Source organism: Lolium rigidum, chromosome 5, assembly GCF_022539505.1.
Source record: "Lolium rigidum isolate FL_2022 chromosome 5, APGP_CSIRO_Lrig_0.1, whole genome shotgun sequence".
Classification (NCBI taxonomy): Eukaryota; Viridiplantae; Streptophyta; class Magnoliopsida; order Poales; family Poaceae; genus Lolium; species Lolium rigidum.
In genome coordinates this window covers 268185863-268210850 of record NC_061512.1, presented here as the reverse complement: position 1 = coordinate 268210850, position 24988 = coordinate 268185863, and the positions used below count along the sequence as shown (strand labels likewise).

The following is a 24988-nucleotide window of genomic DNA, read 5'->3' as shown; positions in this document are numbered from 1 at the left end:
TTTTTACTGGGTTCCAATTCATCTAAATTCAGTTCAGCAGGTCCAATACATCCAAATACATCCAAATACATCCAAATTCGTCCAAATTCATCATAATTCACATAAATAGCATGAAATCCACATAGTAGCATCCAAATACATCCAAAATCACCATAATTCACATAAATAGCATGAAATCCACATAGTAGCATACATGGTGCATGTAATAGCATACAAGAGGAGAGTGCCATGTCATCCAATACATAGTAGTAGGTAGCAAATGATGGCAAGCAAGAAGCCCGGTGCTGACTAGCGGAGGAAGGACCCGGGCGGGGTGTGTCCACCCACATCCTTGGCGAAACGAGCAGCCCGGGGTTTCGCTCCGGTAGAAGCTGCAGAAGAACCACCTGGAGAAGGACCGGTAGCACGCCCAGGAGAAGTCGACGGAGAGGCACCGGGAGTAGTCCCAGGAGTAGTCGACGGAGAGACACCAGCAGAACGCCCGGAGACCGACCACCTTCATGAACCGGTGTGACCTCGCGCCCACCCGGCGATGCCCGGTTCCCCGGACCATCCCGTTCCCTACGTGTTCCCTACATGTTAGCAACTTGCGAGGCAAAGGAAAGTGGTAACTACCGGTTTGGCAAAGAACTTACCTCCGGTGTGGATCCGTAGTAAGTCGCAGCGAAAGCTGCCCTCGATGGCATGATAGGCATGTCCCCCGCCACGGTAACTCGGAGCCGGTGGCGGTGTACCGTAGACATAGAAATCATCATTTCCTGCAAGATAGGTTACAAGTTAGGCTTTGCAGTAAATAAAGCATCAAACCGAGACTTGTCATCTACTTGCGTGAAGAAAGATTCGGACTTACTCCTATATACGCCATGTAGGCCGTATTCGCCTATTCCACCGGGCAGCGGCCTCGCCGATACGCTTCATTGCAGGCTTCGAAGGCCGCCTCGAACTCGGGCTACAATTTCGAAACAATGAATCTCGTAAACACTTAGCCATGTAGGAAGGAAAACCGGAAAGAGGATGAAAATGAGGAAACTTACATCGTAGGCGGGTGGACGAGCAGGCCGTGGACGAGGCCGGGGGCCGTCGGCGGTGAGGGTATGCTTGAGGCGCGTGTAGCTCGTGGAGTGGGTAGGCTTGACCACCTTATTCATCCAAGGGAAACGGCCATGCGGACGCCCGTGCCCCGACAGGACCAACGACTCCTCGTCGACCGGAATGCTCAAGGGGTCATCCACCTCGGGGTGACGAGACTTGACCATGTCGCAGTAGTCCTCCTTGGCGGCCTTGGCATTGCCGTAGTACCGTGGCCGAGGCAATGCGGGATTGGGCTTCGCTTCGTCCGCATCATGTCATATATCCGGGCATCATGAAGCACCACCCCGGTGGTGCCTCGGCCACCTGCATCGCGAAAAGAAAAGTTAAGCGTACCACAAATGAGACATGGCGGGAAATGAATGAAGGTCGTTCCATGTATATACATACCTTTTTCCCCTTGAAGCGGGTGTAGTCGCGGTTTCCCGCGCAAGTGTGTGCCACCGGTGCCTCGGTTCTCCATGTTACGCCTCGACACGGCCGCAAACTCCTCGTCCCGCCCGAGCCACCTCGCCCTAATCAGCTCCTCCCATGCCTCCCTATGCTGCTCGGCCCACTCCGGACAAACCTGAAAACGCAATACTCAGCTCAAGATAATTCAATGAAAACTTAGCAGCAATGTAGAATCTCATTGACATTTTACTCACCGACATGTACTCCTCAATGGTCATTGCCCATTCCTCCGTAGGCTCGTTACCAACATAGTACTCCTTCTTGACCCTCTTACCCTTGTTAGCCCGAAGGCACTAGCGCCGGTGAACTTTTGGTTGTACCACCGCTGCGGTGTCAACCTCTCGCAAGCGCCACGCAAAGTGAGACGCGCCTGCGTGTCATGCTCCGGGTCCACACGATAGAAGCACTTCAATCATGCATAAATCAGTTGTGAAAGTCATGAGTTAGCACATTAGGGTCATCAACTATGAACGGTGCTCGAGAAATATATGCCTTACCCGTAACTTGGTGGTCACAGCCTCAAGCACTGCCGCGAAGCCTACGGCAGGGGCATCCTCATAGTCCGCCCAAGTAGTGGCTAGCTTCGTCGGGCCACCGGGGACCGTGCTAAGGGGAGTGTATCTCGCCGGGCCGAACTTCTTAATCGAGCCCCAAGCAAGCCGTTAGGCATGCGGGGGGCTTGGCATCCCATGTCCAGCTTGCTGCAAATAAATCACACATTAGTACACATGCCAAATTGTTTATTATGCCCAAGATGAAAATACATGTTCGAAATTTCTGAAGTAGTACACTTACTCATCGCTCGAAGGAATGATAAGGGCCTTGTCATCATGGGTCTTCGGCTCCTTCCTCGCATCGGGGACTCTAGCTTCTCCACGAAGCTTCAAGGGCTTCGGCGCACCCCCATCCTCCATCACCTCCAACTCAGCCCTAGAGTCCGACTCGTGTGTAGACTCCGTCTCCATCTCCACCTCCCCACTAGACGGACCCTCTAGGTACAACTCAGGAGCCACGTCACCAGAAGCGGAGGGTGGCTCGTCAAAGTCCATGTGTACCCCGCCGCCACCTCGTCCTCCACCTCGTCCTCCTCGTCCTCGTCCTCGACCTCCACCTCGTCCTCCTCGTCCTCGTCCTCCATCGGTACCATCGGCGTAACGCGGATTGAGCACCGGGCTCGATCACTCCGTCTAGTGGGTCTAGGAATATTCCTCTTCACCCGCGCCGCCGTCTTAAGCAAGCTCTCGGAGTCTCGCCTTGCCGCTGCTCATATTGTCCAGCCACCTCGCATTGAGAAGAATAAAACAGCTTAAGCACAAAGACATATTATATGAAGATACTAAGAATAAAAGGCACAATGCAATTAAGAAGCATGTTGACATAATAAAATGAAGATACTAAGAATAAAAGGCACAATGCAATTAAGAAGCATGTTGACATAATAAAATGAAGATACTAAGAATAAAAGGCACAATGCAATTAAGAAGCATGTTGACATAATAAAATGAAGATACTAAGAATAAAAGGCACAATGCAATTAAGAAGCATGTTGACATAATAAAATGAAGATACTAAGAATAAAAGGCACAATGCAATTAAGAAGCATGTTGACAAATAAATACTAAGAATAAAAGACCCTCACCAGCCATCATCGCTCTCACGCTCACTCTCATACTCCATCTCTTTCTCTTTCTCTTTCTCTTTCTCCGGCCCACTATCACTATCACTATCTTGTGAGTACAAAGTTGAAGGGTCGACGGGTGGAGGCTCATCATAATTGTCATTCGCCTCAAGTAACTTCTCGAGCATAGATATGTCCTTTAGATCCACCACCGACTCACCACGAGTTTCTCGCATCGTTCCCGAGGTCCTCTTGAACAAACGGTTCTAAAATATATTCCCCGAAGTCCTGTTCCTCTTGATAGAAAATCCCCTCGTATGTCACGGGGTCAATGTTGTTGTAATCATCCTCAGAGGGAATCGGTAGGTTACCATGTGGCGATACTCGGAAGACGACTTCCCAACCCTTGAGTTCCGCTTTCCGGCATGGGTAGGGCAAATAATAAACTTGCTTGGCTTGGTGAGCCACAATAAAGACATCGGCTCCGCTATAGGTGGTTGAAGGCTTAACTTCAACTAACCCAATGGACTTATCACTTCTCCGTCCACCTATTGGGTCGAACCAATGACACTTGAACACGACGATATTGAGTTGCACGTTCGTACGATTGAATGTCAACTCGTATACACTTTGTAACCTTCCGTAGTAATCAAACTTGTTGGCTCCTTTGGTGAAGACCCCGTATTTATCGTTTTGGGATTCGCCCGGCCCTTCCGGTGCGTCTCCGTGTGGAAGCGAAACCCATTCACATCATACTTCTCATACTTGGTCACCTCACGGCTACAACCTTGGGAAACACATTTCAACTCATCTATCATATCAACGTTTCTCTCACGGCCCTACAAGAACATTTCAAATTTGTTGTGTGCATTAGTTACGTGTAATAAGAGGGACAAGTCACGTGTTGCAATGTAAGAGGAAAGGTTAGAAATTACTTTTTCCATGAACCATGTCACAAAGTTTTTATTAATTCCGGGAGCACCGTCTTTCGATAGAGTGTCCATCTCCGAGGTATCGGGCAATTCATCATACGGCCACATTTCATCCGTGAATTCGCTAAAAGGAGAAAATAAGCATTAGACCGAGACGAGGTTACTAGCCGCAAAGTAATTTGTTCACCATTTTACCTTACGAATGGGATCACTTCCTCCATGTTCATAAGCACATATAGCATTATACAATCCTTCTCTTCGTTCTCCAATTTATATTTTGTTCCTTTACCAGCCTTGCCACCGGGGAATTGGAATAGTTTTAGCTTGGGGTCATTCTCGGGCACGTCGACATTGTAACGAGTGACCGGGTTATGCCGAGTGGGAACATCATCGGGATAGTACGTTGTCGCGGCATCTCGCCATCTCCCGAAGGCATATTGCCTCAGCTATGCATGCTTCAATCTTGGCCTTGTTTCCAGTTATCTTTCGAATATACTTAAACTCTCTCTCAATACGAGAACTGCCAACGAAACCGCACCGGACCACCCAAGAGTGCCTCGTTGGCGAGGTGCACAATGAGATGTGCCATCGGAGTAAAGAAGCCTCGGCGGAAATATCATCTCCAAATTGCATAGCAACTCCGAGCACCGTATGTTGTAGCTTTGCAATAACCTCGGGACATATCCGCTTAGCACAGTAGCGTGCGGAAGAAATGGCTCAACCGCGCAAGCACTCGCGCACTTTCTCGGGGATATACCCTCGAAGCATCACCGGCATGAGCCGCTGAATCCATATATGATAGTCGTGACTCTTGAGCCCGGTGACTTTTCCCGTCGAAAGATTAACTCCCTTACTCATATTCGAGCAATAACCATCCGGGAACATCACGACGTATTTGAGCCACGCGAATGCCTCCTTCTTTTGGATGGAATCAAGGCGAAGTTGGCATGCGGCTTGAACCAATTCTTTTGACTGGCCAATAGGACGCTTCATGTGTAATTTTTCCCTATCACGGAGGATCTCAATATCGACTCTAGCCTTGACATTATCCTTTGACTTCCCGGGAATGTTCAGGCATGTGTGAAAGACTGGACTCCGCGACATTCTTTACAAGTGTGCATCACATCGATGTTATGCGGAAGTTCGAGGTCCTTGTAATACTCGAGCTTCGTTAAAGCCGCCTCGTGAGTCCAGCTTGTGCGTTACACCATATCCCTCAAATTGATGGCCAGCTGGCGTCGCTGCCGGCACGAGAGCACGTAGCTCGGCTTCAACAAGTGTACCATCAAACTTCGGCACATCTTTTTTTCATGCACAACTTTGCCCTTCTTGAAGTTCTTTTGTCTTCTCTAAACGGATGCCTCCTTTTGAGGAACTCGTCGATTCGTGTCAAACGCAACATACTTGCGACCCTTCCGTAGCCAAAGGAACTCAAGCCGATGCCTCGCACACCGGCATGGCCACTTACCAGCTGTACACCATCCACATGTTAGGGCGTACCGGGCATGTCATGCATGGTATACCGCAACCAAACTCTCATGCGAGAGTTTGTCTTCGATGCTCTGGTCGTACGTCAATGTCCCGTGGTGCCAAGAGTGGTTCAAATCTTCCACAATCGGCTGCATGTAGACACTCAAATTCTTCCCCGGTAATGAGGGCCTGGAATGATCAGCGACGTAAACATGGTCTTCCTCGTCATTAGGACTCCGGGAGGGAGATTGAGCGGAATAACAAACACGGGCCAGCAACCGTAATTGGCAGTGGACATACCATATGGATTGAAGCCATCCGTTGCTATCGCAATTCTGACATTCCGAGCCTCGGCTGCCTTAAGGCGGTGTTTTGTATCGAAGTTCTTCCATGCCGTACCATCGGATGGATGTCCCATCTTCAACTTGTTGTTTTCGTCCACGAATCTCTTCCCATACTTGTGCCACGTCATCTGTTTGGCTGTCTCCTCGTGCATGTAAAGCCGCTGGATTCTTTTTATGAATGGGAGATATCGAAGAATCGACTTTGCGGTGCTTGATCGCCTCACCCGACCATCCTTTCCCGTTACCTCTTCATACCTAGATCGCTTACGTGATGGGACAGTACTTGTCCTCCGCATATCGTCTCCAAAATAGAACGCAGCCTTTCGGACAACAGCCTATCCTTTGATAATCCATGTTGAGGTCCTTCATAATTCTCCTCGTCGCGTGCAGTGCTTTGAGGCGGACAATGATCTTTGGGCAACATGTTACCAGCTTGTTTTCGGACTTGCTTCAAAGCCCTCACGGGTGGTGTTGTACCGGGTCTTGTCGGCTAGACATTGGGAGATGGCATCGAGCTGAGAAATCGCGGCGCCCTCGTACAGAGGCCTCTTAGCCGCGGCAATCATATCATAGAAGGCCTTCGCGGTTGGCTCTGGTTCCTCCGGCTCGGCGGCGCCTCCGGCTTCGCGGCGCCTCCGGTTCACGCGGCGAATCCGGGACATCGGCATGGACGAGATCATCTAGAAAGTCTCTAACTCCATCGTACGCATTGCCATTGAGCCGCCGCCGCATCACCTCACCTCCGTCACGTTCGCGCTCATCAAAGTCGATTTCCGTGACGTACCCATGCATATACCCATATTGCGTAAGGTGTCTATACATTTCATCCTTCCCACGACGTTGACGCTTCACGCAGCGAACACAGGGGCAAAGTGCCCGAACCAGCCCCTTTGTACCACGCGCTAACTCATTCACTAGAAAATGGGTCTTCCTTGTCCACTCATCTGTTTTCTCGGCCGCACTAACACGCTCATTGTACATCCATCCATTATCAGCCATCCTCTCGCTTTATTGGGAGCCAAACCACGTACATAGCATTTATATCAAATAGGAAATTAAATGCATCATATTTTTATTTATTTTACCGGGCGAACCGCATGCATCAACCTACATCTCTACTAGGTGGGCTCCTAGCAGCCGCCGGATCCGTAGTTGGCTACGTTCTCCATGCTCTACCCCGGTCCAAGTCAGGATTTCGGCAGCACCTCCCCGCTGCTCTCCCGATACACGTCTCGGCAAAAAGCCGAGAGGATGTGCATCCGGAGAACAACGGGGAGGCGCCGCCGAAATCCCGACTCGGACCGGAGTAGAACATGGAAAACGTAGACAACTACGCATCCGCCGACCGTCCCGTAAATGCCGCAAGCGTTACGGTTCAAAATATGCGGACCACTAATGCATATTTATCCGCGTAACGCTCGCGGACGGGAAGTGACACCTAGGTTACGCAACTCGGACTTGGAAAATGAATCTAGTGACATAAGAAAATGCGGAGAAGGAGAGGCGATGATTTAGCTCACCCTCGGCGGACGGAGAGAATCGCGTGGCGATGTCGAACGTGGAGGTGGCGATGTCGGTGGCCGGAGCGAATCGCGTCACGATCCCGGGTCGTCACGTCTGAGTGCTCACGCCAAGTGTCATATTTAAAACAATAAACACAAATAGTCAATACATTCGCAATCTAACAATTTACTCTAAGTAACATTTTTATTTATAAGTACCAATTTATCCTAACTAACTAACTAACTACCAATTGGTTACCTAACTAACAACACTAACTAACTAACAACTAACAAATTAACAAAAAAAAATGCATACCTTTGAGCTCTCCATGGAGCCGGCAGTGAGGGGAGTCGCGGAAGGAGGGGGCCGGGCGGTGTGCGCGGGAGGAGGGGCCGCGGCGGTGCGTGCTCGAGCGGGAGGGAGGAGGCGGCGCGGCGCGCTGCGGGTGGAGCGGGGGCGGGGCGGGCGGCCGGGCAGGGGCGGGGCGGGGAGGAGGGCGGCCGGGGAGGGAGGGTCGTGGGAGGAGGGCGGCCGGGGAAGCGGCGGCGGGGAGGAGGGCGGCCGGGGCAGGGGAGGTGCGGGGCGGCCGACGGCGGCGGAGGAGCGCGGCGCGGCGCAGGCGGCCGACGGCGCGCGCGGAAGTGCGGTGCGCGGTGGCGCCGGCGACGGGAGGCGCCGGCGGCGGGCAACGGCGGAGGTGCGGCGCGGGGCGAGGGCGCGGCGGAGGCGGAGGCGTGGGTGGATGCGCGGCGGTGAGATGGCGTGGCGGCGCGGTGCGAGGAGGGTTGGGAGCTGGCGCGAGCGGACTCGGCTCCCTTGTAACACGCGTCCGTGAGCATGGCCGCTATGCCGAGGGCCGGCTATACGCCGAGGGTGGCCCTCGGCATAGACCACTTTTTCAATTTTTTTTTTATTTTTTTTTATTTTTTCTCTTCATTTATTTTTCTGACTACATTATACTAATATATATATATAATAATTAGTTCATATAAAAAATTGACTGCGTCGACGTTAAATCGATCGCGCAGTCCACCCTTTGCGCGTGCGAGTCTACACTCTTGACCGTAGCGGTCTACTCCCTTTGTCCGAGCCTCCAATCCGGCAGCTCCCCTATGAACTTTAATGTACCTTTGACGTTTATTTATGTCATAGGAACAAGCTAAATGGGAGTGGTGTCGGTCATTGGACGCATGTTAGTATGAATAAGTTACCATCTTATTCCATGTGGACAGTTGAACTATGGACTTTTCTCTTACCCCCCCGGTAGACGAAACCCTAATCCGGGAGCCCCGCAGATCTACCCCTTTGACCGGCCTCCGATAACAGTTGAACTATGGACTTTTCTCTACTTTGTGTTGTGTTAGTTCATCGGAACATGTAGTACCAATAATTCCCCCTATACATGCGAGATCTCGCCCAAGTGTAGGAACCCCTGTCCGAGAAGCCGGACACACCCGGGGGTAGCCTTGGATATAAAACCATCTCAAATCACTTTTGTGCATGCCATGTGGGCACACACAAGTTTTCCAGCCGATTCCGACGCTCCTAGGTGGTACCTGTGAACTTGGACAACCCATAGGGTCTGTGGGATCCCCAGCACATCTCACCCCTATACATGCATAATCTCGCCTAAGTGTAGTAATCCCCTGTCCGAGAAGCCGGACACACCTGGGGGGGTAGCCTTGGATATAGAACCATCTCAAATCACTTTTGTGCATTCCATGTGGACACACACAAGTTTTGGGGCCATTCCCTAGATCCGATGCTCGATTTCCGACGAAACCCTAGTTCCGTTGACCGCGCGGTCTACCCCTTTGACCGCATCCCATCGGGGTCCCCTGTGGGCATATGCCTCCATTTGAGCTTGGTTAGGTCATAGGTACATGTGGAAACAAGGATCATCACATATGATCTCAAGTTTCTCTCCGGTTCACCTCCGAGGAGTTCCCCCTATACATGCATAATCCGCCTAAGTGTAGTGAACCCCCGTCCGAGAAGCCGGACACACCTGGGGGGGTAGCCTTGGATATAGAACCATCTCAAATCACTTTTGTGCATTCCATGTGGACACACACAAGTTTTGGGGCCATTCCCTTGATCCGATGCTCGATTTCCGATGAAACCCTAGTTCTCGCTGACCGCGCGGTCTACCCCTTTGATCGCATCCCATCGGGGTCCTCCGGTGGGCATATGCCTCCATTTGAGCTTGGTTAGGTCATAGGTACATGTGGAAACAAGGATCATCACATATGATCTCAAGTTTCTCTCCGGTTCACCTCCGAGGGAGTTCCCCCTATACATGCATAATCCGCCTAAGTGTAGGAACCCCCGTCCGAGAAGCCGGACACACCTGGGGGTAGCCTTGGATATAGAACCATCTCAAATCACTTTTGTGCATTCCATGTGGACACACACAAGTTTTGGGGCCATTCCCTAGATCCGATGCTCGATTTCCGACGAAACCCTAGTTCCGTTGACCGCGCGGTCTACCCCTTTGATCGCATCCCATCGGGGCCCCCGGTGGGCATATGCCTCCATTTGAGCTTGGTTAGGTCATAGGTACATGTGGAAACAAGGATCATCACATATGATCTCAAGTTTCTCTCCGGTTCACCTCCGAGGGAGTTCCCCCCTATACATGCATAATCTGCCTAAGTGTAGTAATCCCCTGTCCGAGAAGCCGGACACACCTTGGGGGTAGCCTTGGATATAAAACCATCTCAAATCACTTTTGTGCATTCCATGTGGACACACACAAGTTTTGGGGCCATTCTCTACATCTGATGCTCGATTTCCGACGAAACCCTAGTTCTGTTGACCGCGCGGTCTACCCCTTTGACTGCATCCCATCGGGGTCCTCCGGTGGGCATATGCCTCCATTTGAGCTTGGTTAGGTCATAGGTACATTTGGAAACAAGGATCATCACATATGATCTCAAGTTTCTCTCCGGTTCACCTCCGAGGAGTTCCCCCTATACATGCGTAATCCGCCTAAGTGTAGGAACCCCCGTCCGAGAAGCCGGACACACTGGGGGGTAGCCTTGGATATAGAACCATCTCAAATCACTTTTGTGCATTCCATGTGGACACACACAAGTTTTGGGGCCATTCCCTAGATCCGATGCTCGATTTCCGATGAAACCCTAGTTCTGTTGACCGCGCGGTCTACCCCTTTGATCGCATCCCATCGGGGTCCCCGGTGGGCATATGCCTCCATTTGAGCTTGGTTAGGTCATAGGTACATTTGGAAACAAGGATCATCACATATGATCTCAAGTTTCTCTCCGGTTCACCTCCGAGGGAGTTCCCCCTATACATGCGGAATCCGCCTAAGTGTAGGAACCCCTGTCCGAGAAGCCGGACACACACTGGGGGTAGCCTTGGATATAGAACCATCTCAAATCACTTTTGTGCATTCCATGTGGGCACACACAAGTTTTGGGGCCATTCTCTACATCCGATGCTCGATTTCCGACGAAACCCTAGTTCTGTTGACCGCGCGGTCTACCCCTTTGATCGCATCCCATCGGGGCTCCCCGGTGGGCATATGCCTCCATTTGAGCTTGGTTAGGTCATAGGTACATTTGGAAACAAGGATCATCACATATGATCTCAAGTTTCTCTCCGGTTCAACTCCGAGGGAGTTCCCCCTATACATGCAGTAATCCGCCTAAGTGTAGGAACCCCCTGTCCGAGAAGCCGGACACACACTCGGGGGTAGCCTTGGATATAAAACCATCTCAAATCACTTTTGTGCATTCCATGTGGACACACACAAGTTTTGGGGCCATTCCCTAGATCCGATGCTCGATTTCCGATGAAACCCTAGTTCCGTTGACCGCGCGGTCTACCCCTTTGATCGCATCCCATCGGGGCTCCCTGGTGGGCATATGCCTCCATTTGAGCTTGGTTAGGTCATAGGTACATTTGGAAACAAGGATCATCACATATGATCTCAAGTTTATCTCCGGTTCAACTCCGAGGAGTTCCCCTATACATGCAGAATCCGCCTAAGTGTAGGAACCCCCGTCCGAGAAGCCGGACACACCGGGGGGTAGCCTTGGATATAGAACCATCTCAAATCACTTTTGTGCATTCCATGTGGACACACACAAGTTTTGGGGCCATTCCCTACATCCGATGCTCGATTTCCGATGAAACCCTAGTTCTGTTGACCGCGCGGTCTACCCCTTTGATCGCATCCCATCGGGGTCCCCGGTGGGCATATGCCTCCATTTGAGCTTGGTTAGGTAATAGGTACATGTGGAAACAAGGATCATCACATATGATCTCAAGTTTCTCTCCGGTTCACCTCCGAGGGAGTTCCCCCTATACATGCGTAATCCGCCTAAGTGTAGGAACCCCCTGTCCGAGAAGCCGGACACACCCGGGGGTAGCCTTGGATATAGAACCATCTCAAATCACTTTTGTGCATTCCATGTGGACACACACAAGTTTTGGGGCCATTCCCTAGATCCGATGCTCGATTTCCGACGAAACCCTAGTTCTCGTTGACCGCGCGGTCTACCCCTTTGATCGCATCCCATCGGGGCTCCCCGGTGGGCATATGCCTCCATTTGAGCTTGGTTAGGTCATAGGTACATTTGGAAACAAGGATCATCACATATGATCTCAAGTTTCTCTCCGGTTCAACTCCGAGGAGTTCCCCCTATACATGCAGAATCCGCCTAAGTGTAGGAACCCCCGTCCGAGAAGCCGGACACACCTGGGGGTAGCCTTGGATATAGAACCATCTCAAATCACTTTTGTGCATTCCATGTGGACACACACAAGTTTTGGGGCCATTCTCTACATCCGATGCTCGATTTCCGACGAAACCCTAGTTCCGTTGACCGCGCGGTCTACCCCTTTGACTCGCATCCCATCGGGGTCCCCGGTGGGCATATGCCTCCATTTGAGCTTGGTTAGGTCATAGGTACATGTGGAAACAAGGATCATCACATATGATCTCAAGTTTCTCTCCGGTTCACCTCCGAGGAGTTCCCCCTATACATGCATAATCCGCCTAAATGTAGTAACCCCTCGTCCGAGAAGCCGGACACACTCGGGGGTAGCCTTGAATATAAAACCATCTCAAATCACTTTTGTGCATTCCATGTGGACACACACAAGTTTTGGGGCCATTCTCTACATCCGATGCTCGATTTCCGACGAAACCCTAGTTCCGTTGACCGCGCGGTCTACCCCTTTGATCGCATCCCATCGGGGTCTCCCGGTGGGCATATGCCTCCATTTGAGCTTGGTTAGGTCATAGGTACATGTGGAAACAAGGATCATCACATATGATCTCAAGTTTCTCTCCGGTTCACCTCCGAGGGAGTTCCCCCTATACATGCGGAATCCGCCTAAGTGTAGGAACCCCCTGTCCGAGAAGCCGGACACACCCGGGGGGTAGCCTTGGATATAAAACCATCTCAAATCACTTTTGTGCATGCCATGTGGGCACACACAAGTTTTCCAGGCGATTCCGACGCTCCGGTGGTCCGTAACTTGGAAAACCCTAGGGCGGGGACCCCACACATCTACCCCTATAGCTTTCTCCGTGCGAGGGTTTACCGATGGACTTTTTTATTTAGTTTGCTTTGTTTAGGACATATGTACATGGAAACGATAGGTTGGGCATACTTTACCATAAAATAGGCTCCGTTCGAGCCATGGCGGGGGTTTCCACATACAGATCCTGGATTTTACCAACCGGTAGCCCATTATGCGGAAATCGTCAACGCCGGGTACATCCAAGGTTAGCCAAACCTTACATCACACTTGTACATGTATGTTAGGGGCAGAAGCAAGTTTTCCAACAATTCTGACGCTCCGGTGATCTGTTTATTGGGAAACCCTAGGGCGGGACCCCTAGGGTTAGGGTTTTACCAAGTGATCTGTTAGGGTTATAGTTAGGGTTAGCAATGTATGTGGAAACCCTAGGGTTAGGGTTAGAGTTAGGGTTAGGTTAGGGTTAGAGTTAGCAATGTATGTGGAAACCCTAGGGTTAGGGTTAGGGCTAGAGTTAGGGTTAGGGTTAGAGTTAGCAATGTATGTGGAAACCCTAGGGTTAGGGTTAGGGCTAGAGTTAGGGTTACGGTTAGGGTTAGAGTTAGGGTTAGAGTTAGGGTTAGAGTTAGGGTTACAGTTAGGGTTAGGGTTCGGAAAACCGTAGGGCGGGGACCCCGCGGATCTACCCATATGTACATCGATAGCAAATGTTGGGCCTAGTGGCTCCGGTTGACCCGTCTGCGAAGAGCGTCACCCATGCATGGGACCTACATATGCCATCTACGAATTCTTAAAAAATAGAACCATTTTTTACATAATTCATACTAGTAGATAAATAATAGAAACATATTATAAAGTAATATGAGAGAGGGAAAAAATAAAAATAAAAATAAAAAAATACTATATGCCGAGGGTGGCCGTCGGCATAGGGTGTCCATGCCCTATGCCGAGGGTGGCCGTCGGCGTCTGAGTGACGCCGTGAGCGGGCGTCGACGGCGCGGGCTGGGCCAGAGGCGATGCCGGTGCTACGCCGAGGGCCAAGGTGACGCCGACGGCTGCCCTCGGCGTAGCCTCCTCTACGCCGACGGTGTTTGTACGCCGACGGTCGGGCTCGTGAGCTGCCCCGGCGAGGCCGTACGCCGACGGCCCCGATAAAAAGCCGTCGGCGTACACTCTGGCCGTCGGCATCTGTCACCATTCCTGTAGTGTCAGTTGCATCGAAGCATGTTTTAGTGTATAGATATAAACCGTATTTAAGAACTATTGAGCAAGTTATTATTTTAAAACAGAGTTGGTAGCATTTTCCTATATCGAAGCTGTCGAGACAGGGCAAGTGGATACTATTTTAGAACAGCAGGATTTGGACACAACACTACTAGGTTTTCCTTCGTGCTTACTCAAATTCTATTTCTTCGATTTACGTCATTACGTGAGTGGCTGTATGCCCATATTATTCTGGATTTCTGGCCCGCTCGTGGCAACTGCTCTCTCGTGATGATGTCAACTCCGTTAATTATTGTTAAGAGAAGAATGTATCCAGCTAGGTTTGGTGAGATTCTTTCTACCTGTCATGACGTGGAATGATTGGCTTAAACCTAATCCTCTTATATTCCAAGGGGTGAAGGTGTTGCATGGCCGCTTACAAGACACTTAATTTCGAATTTTCCCGACAGTCAAACAATGTAAATTTTGATCAACTTTTTAGAAAAAAACTACCAACATGTACCATGTCAAATCAATATTATCAGGTCACAAGAAATGATGAAGATTATGGAATATGGATTTAGAGGCTGATCACCATCGCAGACCTTAGGGCATAATTAATTAAGGTTCAAACACTCATTGCATCATGAAATTAGACTAAAACTTTAATATTCTACATAGCACTATTTAATGAGCATGAAAATCATGTCCTCGGTGGGAGGGCACGACCCCTCGATGGCGGCCGGTGAGACCTAGGATTTGAAGATTCATCAACTGGGTCACCGAAGGCCATATAGGGAGGACGTACCATGCTCCGCCAAAGGACGTTGCCCTACTAGTTCTACCACTACGTGCCCTAGCGGGTCTTCACTAAGCTCCGCCTTGGGTTGATGAAACAGATCTCATAGGGAAAAAAATCAAGACGAAAAGCTTAAACTTTGACAATCTGAACACACATTGCATCTTCTCTTAATCCTCTACAATCATGATCCTAAATAGCTCTCAACACCTTGACATTCTTGCCATTATTCCATAGAGTATCTTCCAAGAATCCCTAGAACTAGGGGCGAAGTTAGGAAAGAATCTCAGTGGGATCAGCTCAATATTATCTCTAATTCACCAGTGTCATCTTATGCAAAATAACACTACCTCCATCCCAAGGCTTAAGGCTTATTTTTTTTCTTCGGAAAGTCAAACTATGTTAAGTTTGACTAAGTTTTTATAAAAAAACATTAACATCTCAAATACAAAATTAATATTGTTAGATAGATAATGAAATATATTTTCATGTGCTATCTACAAAATATCATATTTATTGATAGTTTATTCTAAAAATTTGGTCAAATTTTACTTGCTTTGACTTTTCCAAAAAAATATAAGCCTTAAGCCTTAGGATGAAAGTAGTACTACTAATTAGTGAAGAGTTTTGCAACATTCACTAGGGTCAGCTGACCCCATGACAATATGGCAGCTCCGTCTCTGCCTAGAACCAGCCGTTTATTGACCCAACCTTCCCAACAAGCCACTCCTCAGAAAAGGGTATCACAGATCACCATCGCTGTAGAGAGAGAAAACCACAGGGCAATGAAAAAGGTTAAGAGAGAGTCTAGAGAGAGGTCTGTTTCCTCCAAAAAAGAAAAAAAATGAAGACCGGCCTGCAGGTTGACATGTAAATTTACCCGAAGCATGAGAGCCCAAGTCCTGCTAGTTCCTACGCCGAGAAAGATCGTTCCGGCTATTTTTCCTATACATAAAAAATAGAGAAATACTCCAGTTTCTACGCTACCCCGTACCACGTACATGTACAGAAGCCGTCCGGACCAAACGCAAATGCCAAGAAAATTTCGTGCAAGTGAGGACACGCAACCAATTTATACGGTTTCCTCCGTGCTCTTGGAATTACGTGAGTGGTCTTAGGGCATGTCCAATGCACTGCCCTAGAGCTACTGCCTCACACTTTTAACTAGGTTCGGGTGGTCCAAAGTAGGTTCGGATGAGGAGACAGCCTCCTCTTCAGGAAGTGGGATCTTAAGCCTTAAAAGCATGCTTTTTTTGAGAGAGAAAGAGATACATAGTGTCATATTTGTGAGGTCACTTCTCTCTTTTTTCTAACTAAAGTTGTAGCTTCCATTGGAGATATAAAATTGACCATGTTGCTTCTGACAACTTTTTTACATGAAACAGCTAGTTGTGTATGCCACCATTGCTCATGCCCTAGGGCATGAGCAATGGTGGCATACACAACTAGCTGTTTCATGTAAAAAAGTTGTCAGAAGCAACATGGTCAATTTTATATCTCCAATGGAAGCTACAACTTTAGTTAGAAAAAAGAGAGAAGTGACCTCACAAATATGACACTATGTATCTCTTTCTCTCTCAAAAAAAGCATGCTTTTAAGGCTTAAGATCCCACTTCCTGAAGAGGAGGCTGTCTCCTCATCCGAACCTACTTTGGACCACCCGAACCTAGTTAAAAGTGTGAGGCAGTAGCTCTAGGGCAGTGCATTGGACATGCCCTAAGACCAATGGAGGCAGCTGTCCAACTAGGCTTGGATAAAACTTTTGACATATGTATGCCATGTTATGGTCCCATTAATATGTCTTTCTCTCAAAAGCTGATTTGGTTTTTCTCTTTCTCTCTCACATTTTCCACTTTATGGCTGAAGAGGTTGCCTCCTGATGAAGAGGCTGCCTCCTCATCCGAACCTACTTTGGACCACCCGAACCTAGTTAAAGGAGTGAGGCAACACCCCTAGGGCTATGCATTGGGCATGCCCTTATTATCCTGACCCCGCTCACGTCACCTGCTCTCCTGATGTTTTTCCCCGATAAAGAACCTGCTCTCCTGATGATTGGAAGCATAAAAGAGATGGATGAAGAATGTGCCCGTTCGGTTGAGATTCTTCTTGCTGTCCTCCGGTGGAATGTTTGGCTCAAGCCTAATCGCCAAATTATTCAGAGAAAAATAATAATAAAGGTGTCGCAGGATCACTTATAATAATCAACGACCTAGCACATTGGAAACTAGTGCCGCATGTGGCAATGTAACTAGTGCTTTTTTCTTCTTCTTCAAAGTAACCGGCGAGAGCACTATTTTTTTTTTGTTAATTAATAAAGCTAGAGTACATACTTCCTCCGTCCTAATTATAATGCACGATTTTTTTGCACGGTCTTTGATACATGACTTTCACCACTAATATGTATGAAATTATATGGAGTGCATATGTTTACATTGTATCCTTGCATTTGTATTGGAAATCTCTTTCATGTCATATATATTTATACAAATTTCGTGAACATATTGTAAGCATAAATCATAGTCAAAGTTGTAGGTTGTCGACTAATGAAATGTAAGGAGCTCCTTATATTTTGGGACAAGAGTATTTTATAGAGGGGTTTATGTTTTAAAGGGAATTTCCAAGAAAACTCGCTGATGTGATTCGGGTTCATCCTTATGCCTTTTTTTTTCTCACGTTCATACTTGAATGTACACATTATTATTTACGAAAAAATATTTATTATGTTTTAAATATCTTATAATGTTGACGGAACGTGTGCCTTTCTGATAGAAGAAAAAAATCTAGCCCACTAGAACACGACTATGTGGAGGATGGAAGCGGATGGCTTGATGTGGTCTGATACTTGCCATCGGCAATAAATGACGAAGATTACGGATTATTAATTCATACAAGGCCGATTCCGGCGGCGGAGCTTGAAGCATAACTAATGAAGAGCCATATATTTACTTCTTCATAAATTAGACTGGATTTTTTTGGTGTTCAATTAGCAAATATAGGATGCTCTTTACAATGCCATTCAATACACAAGAAAAACAAATGCTGGAGGGGACTTTTCGCGCCAATTTGCGAACCTAGGGTTTGAGGTTTCCCACGTCAAAACCTTCAACATGGACATAAAAGCTTCGACCTAGAGCTCCATGGCCAACACCTGCTGCCATGTTCCTTAAGGCGATACAAGAGGGGAGATGCCCCTTCTCGCCACTGGGTAGGTCCGCCACCGCGTGTCCCGGTAGGTCCTGACTAACCACCACCTTGGATTTATGCAACAAATGCTACCAAAATCTTTTCATGACCAAAAGCATAAGGTTTGGAAATCAAAGCACACATTGCATCTTCTCCAAATCCCCCAAAATCCAAATATATGAACAGTAGAACCCAGTTGACCCAATCTTCCCCAACAGACCAATAATCTCACCCAACAAACCTATACTGGGAAAGAGGGCATCACAGATCGCCATCACTCTAGAGAGGGAAAATCATTCTGGAAAAGGCAAGAGAAAACCCAGTCTAGAGAGAGGTTTTATTTATAATTCTATACAAATCTTTGAGCCCTGTTCTTCTCTCGTAATTACTGACACTACCAAACCCCTCCCGAAAAGCATTTTGGGAGGCGTCCTCCCCTGCCGCCGCCCGCCGCCGGCGACCGAGGAGAGAGGGAGCAGCCGGCCATGGCGAGGAAGCACGGGTGGCAGCTCCCGGCCCACACCTTGCAGGTTCGCCCACCACTCCCTCCTTTCTCCCTCTCCGGGTCCCTGGATCGGCGCAGCCAGGACAAAGTACTGGACTTTACTCTGGTCCGTCTCCGCGATCCCGTCGCTGCGCCGTCGGTAGCCGTAGGAAGTCGCCGCGCGATTCCGTCCCCGTGAGCTCGCGCCGCTGGGAATTCCCCGGTCGAAGATCTGTCGGAGGGAGAGAGCCAGCTTGGCGGTGGTTGGTTTCTCTCATTCTTCACTTTCTCTCTCTCTTCTTCGCCTGGTGTGTGTCACTGTGTCTGCGTGTATGGAGGCGCATGGGCAACGTGAGTTCCGGAGGGGTTGAGGCCGGAAGGACTGCGAAATGGGTCAGAAACCTGGCGAATTCGTGTTAGATTTGGTAATGTTCGTCGAGCTATCTAGGGTTGTTCGTCGGTTTGGATTGGTCTTGACATGTCTTCTCTGTAGAACAGTTGTTCTATGTAGAACTGGTTGTTTGGTGGTTAAAGCTGGAAGTAGTTAAACACTTCTTCGCTGAATTACCCGTTCACCCAGGAGTGAGGTCTGAAACATGCGGCTTTTGTCTATTTCCGGCTGCATGTAGGAAGGCTCCCAAAGGGATAGTTGGGACTTGGAGTGAACCGGGCCGGGTGATCCCGTGAACGTTTTGCCCGTTTCTTTTCTTGCACTAGTGGCTAGCGTTTGCCGAGATAATATGCTAAAATGTAGTCGATTCAATGGCTAAAAATAGGTGCAGCTTTTAAGTTGGCTTGTACACTAATAGTGGTGCAGAATCACAATGTTTTTGTCTGCTTTGTGGGTTCTGTTGCCTATGGGAGATTTAGCTCCTCACCTCCTAAGCTTTATCCTGAACCATGGGTCTTTTCCTAGTTTAGCATCGAACGTTAGGAACCTCGCACATCCGGTAGAATAATAGTTTAGTTTCTCTTGGGGTGAAGGGTCGCCCGCGAAATATATTAGCGTAACGGTGATGTGAGTTCCAGAGGGATTGAGTCTGGATGCAGCGGTTGTGAAATGGCTTAGAAATCTGGCGAATTCTGCCGTCTGTGTTAGGTAGATCTGGTATTGTTCGTCGAGCCATCTAGGGTTGTTCCTCAGCTTTGGGCCCTTGCGGTCGGGTAAATTAGGGTTGATAAACTGTACTTCTGTCTGCAATGGTTGCTTGTTAATTCAGCTGGAAGTAGTAAAACCCTTTTTGCTAAATTATCCACTTTTGGAGGAGTCATGTCTGAACCTGTGAGCTTTGTGCTATTTCTGTCTGCATGTAGGAAGGTTCCCAAAGGGACAGTTTGGCCGTGCCATTGGTTTGTTTTGTATGTTAGGGGTGGGGATTTGGAATAATTCGGTCCAGGTGATCCCGTGGACGTTTTGCCTGTTTTTTTTCCTGTTCTAGTGGCTAGTGATTGCCAAGACAATATGCTCAAATTTAATCGATCTGCTGCTTATGGGAGATTTAGCTCAGTAACACCTAAGCTTTTTCTTTAAACCTTGGAGATTACTGTTTTCCTAATTTTGCATTGAATGTTATGGACCTCACAAATTTGTTAGAAAAACACTCATCCTGATTAAAAGCAGCGATAACTCTTCCGCTTACAGGCTACTAATTTGGTTTCTCTTGTGGCAAAGGCCAAAGGGTCACCATTGAAATATCTTTGTATGGCGATTTTTGGCAACATAGGCAACTTTTCCATCTGATGTAGTCACTTGATGTTATCAAGTGATTGTTTCATGGTTTTGATTCTGTTCAATAAAAGGATAGCCAGTTGTTCAGGCCTCAGAAAAATATTACTGCCAAGGCCAAGCTTGTTAATCTTCAGTTACATTCCGAGAAAAATATTATTGCCAAGCTCAAGCTTGTTAATCTTCAGTTACATTTCTGTGATACATTGCTAATGTTTGTTCATATCTGCTTGTTTTTGTAACAATGTCTGTTTTTGTATGGTTTGGAATCGTATGATTTTCCACCTACAGCCTATGCCCATCCAAGTGATTGAACCATATGAACAAACACTAGAATTGGAGAGGATCATTAGTATTTAACTGTTGCAGAAGCCTTGGATTTGTAGAAAATCTAATATGCATGTAGAGAGAAGAGAAGTGAATGCAGTTGTGGAATGAAGAATAATACATGTACAGTCTATTATATAGTTGTGGAATCAGTTCTCGTACAAGTTTCCCTTATTTAAAGGCCTGTTTCACATTTTTTTACTAATTTATAAGGTCTTTTTTGACAGATTGTTGCAATCACTGTATTCTTCCTTCTGGTGGTTGCATTTTATGCCTTCTTTGCACCATTTCTGGGAAAGCAAGTCCTTGAGTATGTTGCGATCGGCATTTATACTCCCATTGTAAGTCTTCAAAAGTGTCCTTGTTTTTTATGTCTTTCTGATTATCTGAAGTGAAGAGAAGCTATCTTGTAGTATTATGAAAGATCATTTCCACTCTCCACATCATTTCCAGGCATTGGCTGTTTTCATCCTTTACGTCCGGTGCACAAGTATTAATCCTGCTGATCCTGGGATCATGTCAAAGTTTGAGGATGGATTTATCAATGTACCTGTCAACAACGACGGATCGGGAGGCATAAACTTACCCCAGAAAGCAAACAGTGGTGTTGGAACTCACTCTCCAACATCTACTTGCAGAAGCTCTCTAGATGGCCATTCTAATCAGAGAGGTTCGTCTATAGGGGAAGCAAACATAAATCTGAGCTCACAACTGCCGAAGAAAAGATCAAACTGTTACTTCTTTGGTGGGATCGTGTGCGCTTTATTTGTCAAGGAGGACTGCCGAAAGCCTGATGATTCCGAGCAACAAGCTAGTGGCGAAGAAGCTCTTTTTTGCACATTATGCAATGCTGAGGTATGCTGATTTTAGCATGCAGTAGGCTTATTTGAAGCTAATGCCCATTTTTTTAATAGATTAATTTTACAGGTTTGCAAATTCAGTAAACATTGCAGAAGTTGTGACAAGTGTGTGGATGGATTTGATCATCATTGTCGGGTGACTTTCTTGGACTGTGTTAGCATTCTACCTTCTGATATTTTAATTGCATATAGCTGATACAAGCATCTTTTGCAGTGGCTGAATAATTGTGTTGGGCGGAAGAACTACTTCACGTTTATTGCTCTGATGGCCATCAGTCTCTTATGGGTCTGTAATGCTGACCTGTTATACATATCATTCTGTTCCGAGAGCATGCAAGAGGACTGCAGTAGTTAAACATATCATTTTTATTGCCTGTAGAGGTTTGTATAAAGTTATTATTCTCTCTTTATGGTACTGATTTTTTATACTCTCCTGTGTGACAGCTTGCAATTGAAGTTGGAGTGGGCATTGCTGTTCTTGTCATCTGCTTTGTTGATAAGAATTCAACAAGAAATATCCAAGAAAAGCTTGGAAATGGCTTGACTCCTGCTCCCTTTGCTGTCATTGTAGTAAGTACCATAAGGATTTGTTGCACTTTTTTACCCCCTCTTGTTTATAGTAAGTTATCTGAAGCAGCATCTTTTATCATTATCTGATGCGATATTCCAATACTGTTTCCTTTTATTTTGCTGTAGTCCATACATGCTGATGAAAAGTTATGATGTTACTTAAGTTATTGTTTCGTATTACAGTTGCAGTCTCTTGTAAGAAACTTGGAATACAACGAATTTTTGACGTGCTTGGTAGCTCATTATTTTTACCTTATGGAAGTGCATTAATTACTGTTTAGGATTCTTGAACTATCTTCTTACATTTTGTACCTATCATTGCAATACCTGTGGTACATACAAATTGGGTCTAATGTATACTGAGTAGTACTCACAGGTTCTCGCTTTTTAGAATTTTTATGTCTTCTTAACCTATAATTAATTGAATTGTAAAATTCTTATGTCCAGGGTTTATTCACTTTGCTTTCATTGGTGGCCTGCGTACCTTTAGGGGAACTTTTCTTCTTCCACATGATATTGATCAGAAAGGTTTGACTCACACCTCGCACCAGAAATGTAATATATATGCAAAGTTTATCTTGCTTACTCAACTGCGTTCTTTGTCTATATTCTGTATCAGGGGATCACAACCTATGATTATGTGGTTGCAATGAGAGCTATGAGTGAGGGACTTCCAGAGGATGAGGAAGGAGCAAATATCATCTATTCCCCATCAAATTCAGCCACCACGGGATTCAGTGTTGGAAGTTCTCTTGGCCTTCACCACAAGGGTGCTTGGTGTACACCTCCAAGAATATTTATTGATCACGTAAGTTCCGTATTTCAAGTGTTACATCTTTGAAAGTTTAGTCATGACTTTGAGATAGAAAAATAATAATTATATTGTTGGAAGCAATCCTATGGCCATACTAAATTTAGTTGTACTGAAACTTTCAACCAGGATGAAGTGATTCCACATTTGGACCCTGGGATGGTACCTTCAACCGTGGATCCTGATGCTGCTGGATATGCTGAAAGAGCAAACAAATCCAAGAAGCCAGTCAAGATCAGTGCCCGGAGCCTTGCAAAGCTGGACAGGAATGAGGTAATGAAAGCTGCAGCCAAAGCTCGGGCATCATCCTCTGTTCTCCGGCCAATAGATGCCCGCCATGGCCATGAAGCTGACATTAGCTCCAGTGGCAATGCCAGTGTCAGGAGTAGCATGAGTGTCGACTACAACGGTACAAAGGAATCCCGGAGTGAGATGAGGCTCTCTCCTCTTCAGAACTCATACCCGCAGAGTCTTGCAAGCATGGATGACTACGAGACAGGCACACAGACTGCGAGCAGTTTAAGCAGCCCGGTCCACATCCACAAGCTCGCCACTCACTCTCAGTCTCGTGCAGCGCCTCATCCAGCTCCACCTCCTGAAAGGCCTGCGCTAGGGATTACAAGGCCACCTGTTCCTACCACGCAGATAAACAACCCAATGTTTCAGTCAGCCACATCTTATGTCCGGGAGAACCGAAGAGCATCTGTTGTATGGGATCAAGAGGCTGGGCGGTACGTGTCAGTACTTGCGCAAACAAGAACAGGACCTGGTGTCGAGCTCCCCGCAAGAAACCCAGGTTTCTTGGCAAACCCAAGTGGCGAACCGGGCAACCATGGTAGAAATCTTGCGCCTGCAAACGCATCTTCAGCAGCGATTCCTCCAGGGCAGCCCTCTGAGAGGTTGACATACACAGGCCAGTCGATATTCTTTGGTGGGCCCATCTTGAGCACCACTGGCATCAACGCTGAAAGGAGTGAGGCGGGCACAAGAGCGCGCCCCGAGGCAAGCAGAGATCCGAGCGCCCAGCAGCGTGATATCCGTGGCGAGAGGGCTCGCACGGGCTCCTTCCCGCTGTTTGAGCCTGGGAAGTTTTAGAGGAGCCCAGTTTATTGACGAGTCACTTTTACCTGCTGTTTTACTGCTCTATGTCACCTGCTCAAGTGCCACCATGACAATGGGGTGATGTTGTTGCACTGCACCCCACATGAAAAGTGTCAGAGACCCGGGGTTGCATCGAAGAGTAGCAGTCCTCACGTGCAGGGATTGCGATAATGGTTAGAGCGAGGATGGCGCTAACTTTGTTGGATGTTACAAACTGATCGATACCTGTCGGTTTCTTTCATGTGTGTTTAGGTGGTGAGCCGTGTGATGCGCTAGACATGTAGTAGAAGGGGCCTGATTAAACTTTTCCTGATGTAAACAACTTCGGATTGGCAGCTCGCTTTCTTGCACATTGCAGGCCTTGGGAGTGTTAGTTTTATTCGTTACAGCCCACATGTATGTCTTGGCTATGTAACAGTAACACCTTCAAGGCTGCCCGTTCGGGTTTTGATTGGTTTTACTTCATTTGTGGAGTGAGTTTTAACATAGATGATACTGGTTGCTGCGTGACGCTGTGTTCATTTGATTATCATTTTATTAATATAACATAGTAGTATAACTTACCATTTTAATGATTATTCAAGTTTTGTAGGAATCAGATATGACTGGTACATATTTTAGGTCTCATGGCTTGTGAACAAGCCATTAATTGCCATGAGATTAGACTACTGTTAAGAACGGGAGATGAATATGAAAAGTGTCTTGTTCATTCTCGGTTAGGTGCCTGGCCCACACAAGAAACATGATTATAATCTGCTTAGATAATCCTAGACAGGAAGTTAGGTGTTACATCAAAACATATAGATGCGCCTAAGCTAAGAGCTTCTTTCGCACCCACATGTGCCACAAAGTTTGCAGAATGATTTGCATGAAAAGGCTTGAAAGAATGACTAATAATCTTGACCTCATTTAGGATGTGGACTCCTTCTGCGCCTGCCTCGAATCATGCCAAACAGACACTAAGATTGCACGGTCTGTTTGTTGAGTAATTTGAGTTTTTT

At 47.4% G+C, this 24988-nt stretch overlaps 1 protein-coding gene across 1 annotated transcript; it reads left to right on the top strand.

Annotated features, from left to right (window-relative positions):
• Window positions 1–18522: 18522 nt before the first annotated feature.
• On the top strand, window positions 18523–24475 carry LOC124652955 (probable protein S-acyltransferase 19). Its single transcript, XM_047192006.1, has 9 exons — window positions 18523–18638; window positions 20873–20986; window positions 21099–21500; window positions 21573–21641; window positions 21720–21791; window positions 21950–22075; window positions 22523–22603; window positions 22695–22883; window positions 23016–24475. The coding sequence occupies exons 1-9, from the start codon at window positions 18594–18596 to the stop codon at window positions 23979–23981; spliced, it is 2064 nt and encodes a 687-aa protein (XP_047047962.1). The 5' UTR covers window positions 18523–18593; the 3' UTR covers window positions 23982–24475.
• The last annotated feature ends 513 nt before the right edge of the window (window positions 24476–24988 follow it).

Bases quoted from the DNA above. Each gene is read 5' to 3' on its own strand.
- LOC124652955 (XM_047192006.1), top strand. From the start codon at position 18,594: ATGGCGAGGAAGCACGGGTGGCAGCTCCCGGCCCACACCTTGCAG. The intron at 22,076-22,522 runs GTAAGTACCATA...TCTTATGTCCAG, and splicing joins CTCCCTTTGCTGTCATTGTA to GGTTTATTCACTTTGCTTTC. The intron at 22,884-23,015 runs GTAAGTTCCGTA...ACTTTCAACCAG, and splicing joins CAAGAATATTTATTGATCAC to GATGAAGTGATTCCACATTT.